At 38.0% G+C, this 12,541-nt stretch overlaps 1 protein-coding gene across 2 annotated transcripts in view; it reads left to right on the top strand.

Annotated features, from left to right (window-relative positions):
* The first annotated feature begins 234 nt into the window (after window positions 1-234).
* TMEM67 (transmembrane protein 67) overlaps window positions 235-12,541 on the top strand; it is a 32,437-nt gene continuing 20,130 nt past the window's right edge. For both annotated transcript variants that reach the window (XM_036406835.2, XM_036406833.2), the window contains exons 1-10: window positions 235-421; window positions 2,376-2,464; window positions 3,879-3,972; window positions 5,399-5,498; window positions 5,950-6,019; window positions 6,126-6,200; window positions 7,442-7,504; window positions 9,777-9,931; window positions 10,052-10,160; window positions 11,696-11,782. In XM_036406835.2, the coding sequence (XP_036262728.2) occupies window positions 235-421; window positions 2,376-2,464; window positions 3,879-3,972; window positions 5,399-5,498; window positions 5,950-6,019; window positions 6,126-6,200; window positions 7,442-7,504; window positions 9,777-9,931; window positions 10,052-10,160; window positions 11,696-11,782 (1,029 nt within the window). The remainder of the gene's footprint in view (window positions 422-2,375; window positions 2,465-3,878; window positions 3,973-5,398; window positions 5,499-5,949; window positions 6,020-6,125; window positions 6,201-7,441; window positions 7,505-9,776; window positions 9,932-10,051; window positions 10,161-11,695; window positions 11,783-12,541) is intronic.

The raw sequence follows: 12,541 nt of genomic DNA, 5'->3' as shown, positions 1-12,541 counted from the left end.
CTGGCAAATGCAAAACGGGCCACGGTGTCCTCTCGTTTCTCGCTCCTGTCTCGCACACGACGAACGAAACTCTCAGTACACCAAACACACAAACTCGGGCTAGTGCACCCTCCCCCGCCCCGCCCCGCCCCGCCCCGCCGCGGACCCTTCGCGTGTTGCGGCGGCGGGCCCCCGGCGCTCGCCGTACCGCGCGGCTCCGGCCAATGGGCGCGCGCGGGCGGGGCGCGCGGTGCCATGGCGACGCGGGGCCGCGGGGCCGCCGCCGCTGCGCTGCTCATGGCGGTGTCGGCGGCGCTGCCCCCCGCCCGCGGCTTCTCCGTCCCGCTGCAGCGCCCCGCCGACTGCGGCGCCGACCGCTACTTCGACAGCTCCCGCCTGGCTTGCGCGCCCTGCGGGGCCCACCAGCGGCAGAGCGCCGGCGGTGAGCGATGGGGGAGGCGGGGCTCGGGCGGCTCCGCGCTGAATCCGCCCCCAGCAGCGGGCAGTGCGCGGTTGGGGCTCCGGCTGTGGCGGTAAAACAGGTCTGGGAAAGCCGTGAAAGGGCCGGGATCCCGCAGAGACCTGAGAGGCCCCAGCACAGCTGTGATGTATCTGAGATCCAGCTCAGAGAAATGACTTTCGACCTTTTTCTAATAATATTTTTTTTTTCTCTCAAGCATTATATTGTATTTGCATTTTCATCTGTAAAATTCTACAGGACCGTGAATTTATGTTCTCGATCACTTACGTAACTTTAAACTCCTTGTCAGACTTGAATGTCTGAGATACCAAGTGTCAGATCCTCATGCTGTGCCTGTGCTAGTCCAAGTCCTTCATGGGAACTTGGAGCACATACAGCACAGCCTGACAGTACTAAATGGAAAATACAGATAGCTGGCTGCTTTCCTTAGGGCATAAGGAGGTATTAAAGGGTCCATCTTTCATACAATACACAGTCCAACAAGAGTGGGAGTTCCCTGGTGTGTGTACAAATTTGAGCCTGAGACCCAAGAACCTCTCTCTGCAGGGCTGGTACTTTGTGGAAAGCAGTGATGTGGAGGGCTCTGCTCACAGCTGCTGCGTGGAAGCTGCTCACCTTCACCACCACCACCATGGTGTCCTAAAGACTGACCCCATAGTTCACTTACTGGAAAAAAAAATACTATTTGCTTTCAGATCCCCTGAGAATGTGCGTGTCTAGATCCATAGCTCCTTTTTAGGCTGAATCTTCCGCTAAATAAAGGGCTTCAAGGAGAGGAGAATTCCAAGGGGAGGGTCAAGTGTGCAGCAGTGTCTGCAGATCTGACTGGAGCAGTGTAGATAGGTGCTGCTCAGTGCTGTTTGCATCTTGGTTGAATTCCACTTGTGATTGCCCATACCCTCCTTGGCTAGCTCATCAGCCTGGATTCTGCTTTCAGGTGACATCCCTAAAAATCTAGGTATTGTCACTGTGAGTGTCACAACTCAAACTTTTCATTGATCTAATCCAATTGGGCTTTTTCTTCTTTGGAATTAAGTAGAAATGTTTGATCACTTTGACAAATGTTTCTGTACAGCTGGACTCATTAGAATGTAATTTAAAGTTATAAAACTTTCCACAGAATTCAACATTATTTTTGCCTGAACAGTTCAATAAGCTTAAACGATAAAAACAGTTTATTAGTACATATAATCAATTTTGGTTTCCAGTATGTGTTTAAAAGTACAGAGGGAAATTCATGACACTGAGACAGGAAACATTTCTAAAAAAAAAAGTTGTTTAGCACTAGCAGGTGGGCATTATACTGTGCCATGAAAAGAGTGTTTAATTTCATACAAAATGTTAAGTATGTTGTGTTCACTCACTGAAAACCATTCAATATAAAACTTGATCCCCATGCACAATTTTAAAAGCCTTGAGTTGAAAACAGCTTTTCATACAACAGTTATATTTTGAAAAACCTTTTCATAGGAGCACATTTTGGTTTTAGGACTGACTTCAAATTGAAAAAATAAAACCTGTATACAAACATATAATGCTGATGTTGTAGAGAGGAAAGGCTGTGGCAAGATTTAGATAGAGAGATTATATCTCTTACAGACCAACTGGTAAAATTTGGTTTCATTAAAAAACCCTCAAAATACAAACTCTGTATCCCTGTTCCACCCTGGTAGATCAGTCAGCCTTGTAACATTCTCCTAAAACATCTATGTACAAACTGTAATGGGCATTTTTCAAAGAATGGGCATTTTTTAAAAAGCAAGATGATTTTCATTCACATCTCATTCAAGTGTTTTATGTGTCTATCAAATAATCCATCTTGATCTCTTGAGAGCAATAGTAGTTGGTCTTCATATTCTGTTACAACCAGTCAGTTCTATATAGATTAAAAGTGCATTTGTGTTGTTTTCTTCAGGTAGTTCCTGTGAATGTGAGCCAGGATACAGGATGGTTTCTAGTAATGGGGGGTTCTCTATTACTTGTGAAAAATGCCCAGAAAATATGGTAAGTCTTGTATGTTCCATGTTTGCCATAATGATAGAATACTAATCATAACCATTATGGGGTTTTTAATTTTAAATTTTGTCCTGGCTGCAAGTTATTTTGCATTAATTTAAAATATTTTTACATAATAGTCTTTGATTGGGAATTTCTTAGACCATGCTTATATGCAGTATTTTTTTTCCAATTTAGAGTTGTCTATTTCTATTATTTTGCCTTTTTCATTACAAATTTGACCCCATGAGAAAATAAGAATCTTTTTAAGTGTTTAAGTTCCTTCCACTACTTTTCTTCTCTGCTTTGTCCTTGTTCAGAGAACACAACTCTGAACAATGTTGAAGATGCTTTTCAGCTCATAGATATCTTAACTGATTATTTATGTAAATACTGTTATTGTGATACTTAGGCTGTTATCTTCATAATCCACAATATTTCATCTTCTTACTTCAAAATGAGCTGCTCCTACTATGTTACTTGAATTATAATTATAATTTCATCAGTTCTTCTGACCTTCCTTGACAAATTAAGTTACAATTTTGTGTCATAATCTCAGCATTGATCCAGAGACACCAGGCTAAACAAGATTTTTTCCCACTATAGTCAACAAAGAAATGTATTTTTCCATCAAACCAACTTTTGAGGGTGAAGCCTCAGGAGAGAGGGTGAGCCTCTCTCAGGAGAGCAGCTTACTTGCCTGAGTTAGGTGTTCAGTGGCTAATGGGCTATGTAGGTAATTTCCCTTTTCTTTCCATCTTCTTGCTGTGTTAGACAAAGACTTTGTATCCTTTTGTGTTGTGATCTTTTGCTATTTTTTCCTCTTTCCTGCAATGGTGGCATTTGCCTTTGATCTACTGCCAAGGCTTTTGCAAAGATAAAATGGTCATAGTGGAGAAGGGAGTAACATCAGTAGCACTTGAGGATGAGAGTTGTCTTCATTTTCCTCAGTGGTTTTATCTGTAATGCAGTTACTTCATAGTATAAAATAAGTGTGGATATGAACTGTCTGGGTAGGTACAAAATTCCAAACAATTATATAAGCTGCTTCACTTAGAACTCTTCAATTTCCATTACTTCTATATATTTAAATGCAATTGCAGCATGCAGTTTATATGCAAAATGTCTATGTATGCATTATTATGTTTATTCAATGTATCTTTTTTTAAACATTCTATTTTTCATTTTCCCTGAAGGATGTAAGCTAACAGGTTCAGAGGAGCTTAACTTTTTTGTGTGTGTTTGCTAGAAATTACTTTTGCTAGATTGTTTAGCCTTTTTTATCTTTAAAAGCTTCATGAATATTATTGATGTTTTATCTGAACTCATTTTCTATTAACTAAAGGCTGGATAAGGCATTCTTCACAGATACTGGATGATCTCTATATTTTTGAAACTTCTAATGTTTTATATTTTATTTTAGAGCGGAGTTACTCAAGATGGATGGAATTGCATTACTTGCCCCAGAGGCCTGACTTCAAAAGGAAACTGTAAATGCCCCAATAATGAAATACTAGGTAAAAAATGTATTCCAGCTAAGAGATGATAGCACTTGTTTTAGATATTTGAGTTTACTAAGATATGCTCTTCTGTTCAGTAAGAAAGAAAATTTTACATATGTTTTCTTATCTAATGTAAAAATTCAACATCGCTCTTGATCTTCTTTGTCATGAAAAACAACAGATAAATCTATACCATTGCTCATTGCAATAAAAACTATTGTGCAAACATTCCATAAATGAATACTGATGTATCACTTCCTTCAAGCTCTTTGGCAATGGATGGAGTCGTTAAAGTTGGAATAAAAACAATGTCAATACAGACTATAAAAACATTACAGTGTTTTGAAGTATAAAGTGCAGTAAAGGAATTGTAACTGTATGAGTAGGTGGGAGAGAACACGCTGAGCAAATCCAGCAAATGGCTGTGCATTAGTGTCGGTGGATTTCGTGCCTCCCTGAGATAATTGTACCTGTGACTTTCTGAGATGTGCTTCCCTATACCTGTGCTTCTTACTTGATGCTCTCTAGTAGTTGCAGATGATAATCAGTAGACAGAAAAATAATGTTAAATTTAGTGTTAAATGGATTTTTGCTTATTTTGCATGGTAGAAACATAAGAGCAAAGTACAGTTTTCATCAGTTCTGTAAAACATAAAAGCTCTTGGGACCTCTAGTTTTCCTTATTTTCAAAGACCTGAAATGCCTGTAATTCTCTGAATAAATATTACAAATGTCCACTTTAGTTAAATTTCTGACAGAATACATTGGAGAATAAGTGTTTTCCAGATCAATAATTTTAAATTTTCCTAGGAATCTGCAAAACACTGAATACCAGTCTTCTGCCTTAAACTTTGTGAGAGTTACAAAATACATTTCAGGCCTTTATGGTAAAATATTGAGAGCAAAGCTGATTCTGTAATTTGACATGCAGGAAGAACATTAGTACTGTATTTTTTTACGCTCTTTGGATTTTTCTTAATAATTAGATTTGAAATCTCTTGTTCAGATGATGTAGTCGGTGGAAGATGCAGTTTTGAAACTTGGAAATTGTGACATTTCCACGAATCATTTCAGATGAAATGTAATTTTTTTTCCCAGTAATTTGCAAACTTCTTGTTTTGAATTTTTGCTTTGCAGTGAGGCCTTTGTTTGAATCTTATTCAGAATAAACAACAGTGGAACAGCCAAACTAGACATGAAATGTTGCATTTCTCATTTAAAACTAAACTGCATGTGCATACCTATAAGCAGTGCACACAGACGTGCATGAATGTGCATTTGTAGTGGATGTTATTTGCATGTTGTGCTCTTGATTTTTTCAAAATAAACTCTTTGAGTTTATTTTAGATCTGCACAGATGCTGAATTTTTTCACATTTATCTCGAACTGTGGGACACTGCATCAGTTAGTTTTATCAAAGTTGCTTTTCTTTTCTGCTTAGTGGAAAGAAGCCTTGATGGTGTTTTGCTTGATGAAGCATTGTGCATACATTGTAACGAAAGTGAGCAGTCCTTCTCTGCCTCAGATGCATCAGGAAGCAGGTGGGAGCTCTTTCCCTTTTGTGATGATAAATTTAAAAGTGTCATGCTAGTTTAAATGGAATATTCCTGAGGAACAGACCAAGTCTTTGGGATGACAGTTTGGAAGGCATGGAATTGGAAATCCTCAACCCTGTATCAAACTCACTGTGTTTTGCACTCACTGAAGTCCTTATATGGCCAGCAGCTTGGTTTTTTGTCTTGCTTTAGTGTGACTAAAAAGCAGGCTCTGGATTGGAAGCAGAAGAGAATTCTTATTCTGATAAACTATTATTTGATTTGTTTTCTACTTCACTGGTAGTAGAAACAAATCAGTAATCACTTTTGAATTTCAGTTCAAACTAGTGAAGTTGCTGATGCTGTTCTGGGCATGCTATGTAATCAGCTTTCTCTGAGGACTAAATATCATACTTAATTACATTTTAAGTGCATTCTTCATGTTTGTGATCCATAGGTGTATAAGATGTGAACAGACATTCATACAAGTAAGCAAGTCTTGTGACTGCAACAGCCCAAACATTCTAGTAAGTAGAAGAATGGTTATTGTATTGAAGTTCAGAAAAAGAAAAGTTATTTTGACAAGTGTATCAATATCTTATTAATATTTTTTTATTCTTATATTTCTTTCAGACTGGGGGGTTGTGTTTCTTGGCTCATGAAGGTTTACCCCCAAAGGGAGTTGCAGCTGTTCGTTTTGCACAGCTAGTAAGTGTACTTATTCTAAAACACTTTCACGCTTTCTCATTACTTACTTTCAGTAAATATTTCCAATTCCCATTTTTTGTCTGATCCCAGTGATGGCAAGGTCATTTGCATCAAGATAGAGTGCAGGTATGGACACCAAGCAAGCATTGTTATAATGGAGTAAGCTTTTAAAAATTCATGCTGTTTTGGAGACTGAAAAGGGGAAGTAATTTACATTACTTTGATATCAAAACTAGTAGCATGTGATTTACATTACTTTGATATCAAAACTAGTAGCATGTGACCTTTTGTATTAATTGTGCGTATTTAAAGCATACTCTTGTATGAAAAAAACATGCTGAAGAGTCCCTGAGTGCCTCTGGACTTTTTTACTATATAAAATATGTATTTGTGTAAAACATTTGAAAAAAATACAAGGCTTGAGTTTACTGCTTGATCTTAGAGCTTATAGAAGAAAATGGGCACCTATAAAGTTTGAGATTGTCTGCAAAATGCTGAACTCCTTGAATCAGCTAATGAATGAAAATACGTTCTACTGACAAGCTTGAAGGGCTTTTCATTGTTTTAGTTAATGAACTTTCATTAAATGTGAAATCTGATCAAAGTTAGGACCATTTTCAGGTAGTTCTGAATTCAGGAAATGCTATGTGGCTAAGAAATGTGTTTTTCTCCTAAATGAGTTGATGTTAAAAGCTACCACTTGAAAGAAAGTGAAAAGTAGTCTTCAGTTTTTCGGATATGAAACATTCATTTGCTCCCTGAAAATGCCATCTTCTAAGTAATATTTTATTGAAAATATGTCTTTTCAGTTGCTTCCAGTATGTATGAAGGCTATGTGTAGTTCAAATGTGAGTAGTTATAAGAAAGAGATTATAAAAAGGAGGAACTAATTAATTTGGCAAATTTGGTCCTAAGTTAGATTTTCCATCAAGTCAACATCTTACCCCTGAAATTGTTAGTACTGCCCTTGTGTGGTAAAGAAAACTTCTACATCACTGAATCCATATTCAAAGCTTAAATAGTTCAGCTCTTTTCTTATACTTTGTTTAATTTAGGGAAATGAAAGAAATTATTGCATTATGGTTGTGTTTTGAACTAATAGTGTTAGACTGAGATATTTACAAATGACAGAATGGTCTTAGAAAAAATAATGTAGCATCTTCTAGCTGACATAGTTTTCCGGACTGTTACATTATGTAGGAGTTGTGAACTAAGACAATGAAAAAATTCCTTATTTACAGGGTGTAACACTGGCATCAGCATGGTTTCTGAAAAACCTTCAGTCCTCAGCCTTTGCCTGTTGGGTGAGTTTCACTAATGTTTGCAGTTTGCTTTTTTATACAGAATGGTAGTCTATAAAAGCATGTCACTTTTATGTTTGGAACTTACCTTGCTTATTTTTGAAGAATTTTATTTTGAGATGAAAAGAGAAAAGAAATAACTATATATACAGAATGCTTAGAAATATTGAGGGCTAGTCCAAGTTAATGCAAGTCTATAGTGCTGGAATTTTCACAGGATGAATGGTGTTAAAGGAAAAGTCCTTCAATATTCGGTAGTATGTGACCTACTATCCATATATTTGGATATAAATGAGCATATCCAGTATTTACTGGCACCTGCTCTTTGCCTTTTAGTTGGTTTTCAGTTATTCATAACCATGAAACCACCCTTTTTTAGCTTTGTTTTGCTTTCTATATGCAAGTGTTATTTACCATTATGTTGCTCTGGGTGACATTAACCATGGGCTTTGGCAACAGAGTTACAGACACTCGTGAAGGGCATGTGTCTCTGTTCCCTTTTACCAACTCTGTTACCACACATTCTCATTTTTCTTCTGTATTGCTCTCCTGAAGATCAGATTTTAACTTCTCAGGTTCTACTATCTGTCTCTGTTCCCTATCTGTCACAACCCAAAGGATTACCTGGTCAAGAAGTCTCTAAAGATCACAATATGGATTTGCAGGATTCTGTAATACACGAGCACATGGAGTCTTATTTACTACATTTTTTTATTAGAGATTACTGCAGTTTATTACTGGTAAAGTGAGTATAGTTATGATTAGTAAAGCAGGTGTATATATGTACTCCAGTGGTAGCAGCAGTCAATAGCAGCAGCAGGCATGCATTTCAATATTACAAGTTGCTACAAAATGATCACTAGGAAAGCAGCAAAGGCACTTATGATGAATTACCCATATGTGTGTATTATTCCAAATAGTACCAGTACAGTACTCAAGAAACCACTCCCCAGGAGTGGGCCCTCAAAACTGATGACAGATGAAGTTTCACTTCAAAGATGATCAACATTGCAGAATCTGGAGGCAGTCAGGCATCCCTAGCCACAGTCTGGTAACTTGCCTAGGAGAGCTCATAGAAAAGTTTGTGTAGGAGACCTCCTCTGTGTGTAGAGATTGAGAGAGAGATGAGAGGCAAGGACAGATTCACTCTCCATTTTGGGTAAAAAGTAATTTTTATATCAGAGACACATAAGGTGGTGTAGGGCAGCACCACCTGGAGCAGCCAAGAGATGACAACATTTTATATCTCAGACTAGTTTTTGTGTTTTCCAGACTGTTTTCCTACTCTTTAATGTACAACTATCAATAGCAGTTGCCTATTCCTACTCTTTTGGAATGTTTTCCATCTTCTAAATCCTAAGCCTTGTCTAGACTCTTTTTCATCTTTCCAGATGATAGGTTGCTGTTACAATTCCTTGGGTTTGTGCTTATTTATGGTATCTCAGGAGGCCTCTGAAGTTCAGGTACACAGCTGCACTTCTCAAGGATGTTTCAGACTCCCAGGCCATGTTCCCAGGCTGGCAGGTGTCCTCTCAGTCAGTATTTCAGCAGACTTTTGTTCAGAATTTTCCCAGATCACCTTTACAGCTGCTCCTATCATCATCTTATACACACAGCTCTGAGATGAATTCTCCACTGGTCCCATTCTTTATCACTGGCATCAGTTTATTCTGTTTGTCTGCCTCACCCTGCTCAGCCATTCAGAGGTGCTGCCTGCATGTGATGAGCAGCTGCTGGTTTGACCCACACAAATGGGGGTAAGGAGGTGGCAAGTTAATACCAGTGCAATGACCCCTGCACACAGATGCCAGGTGTCACCTCTGCATAGCACTTGGCACTGGTGTGTTTACCAGAACTGAGCAAGGTATGTGAAGCTGAAGAGAAAATACTACATGCATCTATAATTGTCAGTCTGAGGTCTTTGAAGTAATCTTTGCCATACAGTCTAAGTGGTATTAAACATTTTCATTCTTACTTTGTTTTCTAAGTGCAGATTTTGACATTTCTGTCACTTTTAACCATCTAGTGGATGCAACTAAAATAAGCTGAAAAAGTGAGAGTATTGATTTCATGCTGCCATCTGCAGTTCTATAAAAATATGGTACCTGAATACCTGGAAGAAAATGCTAGATATTGACAGAATGAAATTACTTTCAAGTGAACACAAAGGTTTAGGAGTAGCTTCTTAAAAATAACATTAATTTTATGACTGCCTCACAAAAGGGAGGGGTAATTAAATACTTTTTTTCTGTGTTCTTGTGTTTCTCCACTGCAGTTGTACTCTAATCTAACAGCATGCCAAGCTCTTGGAAATATGTGTGTCATGAATATGAACTCATTGAGCTCTTCAAGTAATGATGCCTGTGGTTTGTTCCAGTATATTTTTGTCAGTACAGCAAGGGTAGGCATCATTCATTCAATACCCTACTGGTAAGTTGCCTTTTCCATAAATTTTGGTCTTTAATAGCTTTGTATGGAAATTATTATTCTAAATGTTCTTTGATGAAAAATCTTATGTTTCATTAGAGAAAACACTGTAACTTTTTTCAGGAGGCCTAATCTTCCATGGCTGTATTATGGTGACCAACCAGGATTAGCATCCCAAGTGCTTGAGAAAAATCATTTTCCTACAACCTTCACTTTTAAGGGAACAGATAAGGTAGGTGTTGGGTAGTAGACATAGGGAAGCATCCAATAGGAAGAGGACACATATCACATAAAGTGTTTGGATTTATTATAGATGTGACTCTACTAAAGGTGAATTTTAGGCAGTTAGTGTAATAAAACCCAGTGTGAGACCTCATGGAAGAGGAAGGTGATATTTACCTAAGATAACGTCTGGTCTCTTCCTTTGCTCTCATATCCACATTCTCATAAGGCCTAGTTGTGCTTGCCTGTGTGGTCTGACCAGGGCACAAGAAACAAAGGATGCCAGCTTTTAAGTGTTCATTGGTGTCCCCAAGGATCTGGATTAGGAGTGGTAAACTAGTAACTACACAAACCTTTTAGACATCTTAAGAGTTTAGGAGTTCATAGTCTGTCTTTTGCTTCAGGGTCTTGTTTACTTCCATCTTCATAAATCTGAGGCAAAGTTGATCTTTGATTTTTTTTTAAATATGTACATCCTTTTGTCAGATTTCATGGTGAACTCATGTGAAAAAGAGGGGTAAATATGATGTGCTGTATCTTTACTGCCATCCTCCTGGTGTACCAAAGTGCTGGGTCTTTTGCTGACAAGTTAAAGACCTGTCTGTGCCAGGTTTTATCACAACCCATTTATTAGCTCTGTAGCTGAAAACAGTGTTCTTCATCACTTTTATGTGGCGTTTAACACTTTCTGTTGCTTACATACACATTTCTCCCCGTACTCAATTTATTTGTAATATTTCTGTTACACATCTCTACAAGCTGATTGTATCAGAGATGGATTCAGTGTATTACTCCAGCCTTTTCCTCTTACTGCAGTGAATTAGGGGAAAAAAGGTGAGGAAAATAATTTTAAGGTTAACAAAGCCAGATATACATCCCTGGGAGGGATGGACTGCTTAAGTAGTTTGTTAATTGGCACATTTTTATGAAGAAATCAGATAGTAAATCAAACAGTAAAGTGATTTATTTTTCCAAATTCATTGTAAAATAGAATAACTGAAATAGGTTATTCAATTTCAGCTTATTACAGAAAATAGTACTAGTGATAACCTGTTTGTCAGTTATACTGCCAAATTTATCTAGAGCTTTCTTATTGACTCAAAAATAAAATTATTATGCCTTTTCCAGCCATATTCTACAAGGCTAGGTTTTAAATTAAACAATGATGCAAGGTAGAAGTTGTTTTAATAACTGAAATACTTGTTGTTCCTCCTAACACTGAAGGTCCTGGAAGCCCTCTAGATTCCAGGATTGTGTACATTAGAAATCTGCACAGATTCCTGATTAGGTTAAGGCATATCTCCGTGTCTAGAAGTTCCTTTGGAATTTTTTCCATGTCACTAATGAAGCTGTAGAAGAATGGTATGTTTCTGTAAAAAAGTAAATTACCAAACCCAAAATTAAAAACAAAATCAAAAGGGCAAAAAAATTAAGGATTGTGCTGAGAGTTTTAGGAAACCTCAGACAATTAGACAGCAGTCTCTAAAATGTGTATGCCCACTTCAGGGCAGTTTCATTGGTCTTTATCTTTTTTTTCATCAACAGGATGTAAAGCTGAAATTTATTGCAGCCTCATTTGATGCAGCAGGAAATTTTCTTAAGTGGCAAAGTTTGGAAGGAGGTCTCTTACAGGTATGTTTGATTATAGTTATCTTCTCTTGATAACACAATGTTCTGAGTGCCTTTAGCCAAATTAAGACAGAAGCCAAGAGTTTGGTTATTACACTAATGACAGTTCATAACTGTAGCACTAGGTTAGGGAAAATAGCTCTTTATTCTTGCTCACAATGATCTCTACAAAATCAGAAGTATAAATTCATCAACACTGCCTTCATCCTTTAGACCAGTATAAATTTGGCATATTGGAAAGCTCTGAAAAATAGTGTTAATCATTTAGAATCAGCTATCTCTGTCTTCCACTCAGCATAGTTGCTCATGTGTAGTTTCTTATTGAACGTCTTTTTCTTGTTGAGAAAAGTGTATTCTTTAGCTCTGTGTCCACATGTGTTTATAGATGATGCTATGAGTATGTCCCCATTAGATGCTGTCAACTGTTTGCACACATCATGGGGGTGACAGTCAAATCAATGGTTATGTCACTGTCAAGGGAGGTAGGAAAGCTGATCTACGCCATTTTCCTTGCATTGTCTTGGGTTTTTTTGCTTGCTTATTTCTTTTTGCTTTAAATATAAAATGTACACTATGACCAGCATGTCCCTTTTTCATAACAGCAAGTTATAAATACGTGGTGGGAGATTTTACATAGAAAGGGGGGGGGACTGGCTGGCAGTGCCATTGGCCACTACACCCTCAGATGTCAGGGACACAGACATTCTACTTCAGCACTACCACGCTGTGTAGTTAGGCTGTGAAAAATGCAAGTAAGCAGCA

Source organism: Molothrus ater, chromosome 1 (assembly GCF_012460135.2).
Source record: "Molothrus ater isolate BHLD 08-10-18 breed brown headed cowbird chromosome 1, BPBGC_Mater_1.1, whole genome shotgun sequence".
Classification (NCBI taxonomy): domain Eukaryota; kingdom Metazoa; phylum Chordata; class Aves; order Passeriformes; family Icteridae; genus Molothrus; species Molothrus ater.
Note: the sequence above shows the minus strand (reverse complement) of the source record. Positions and strands in the feature narration are given on the sequence as shown.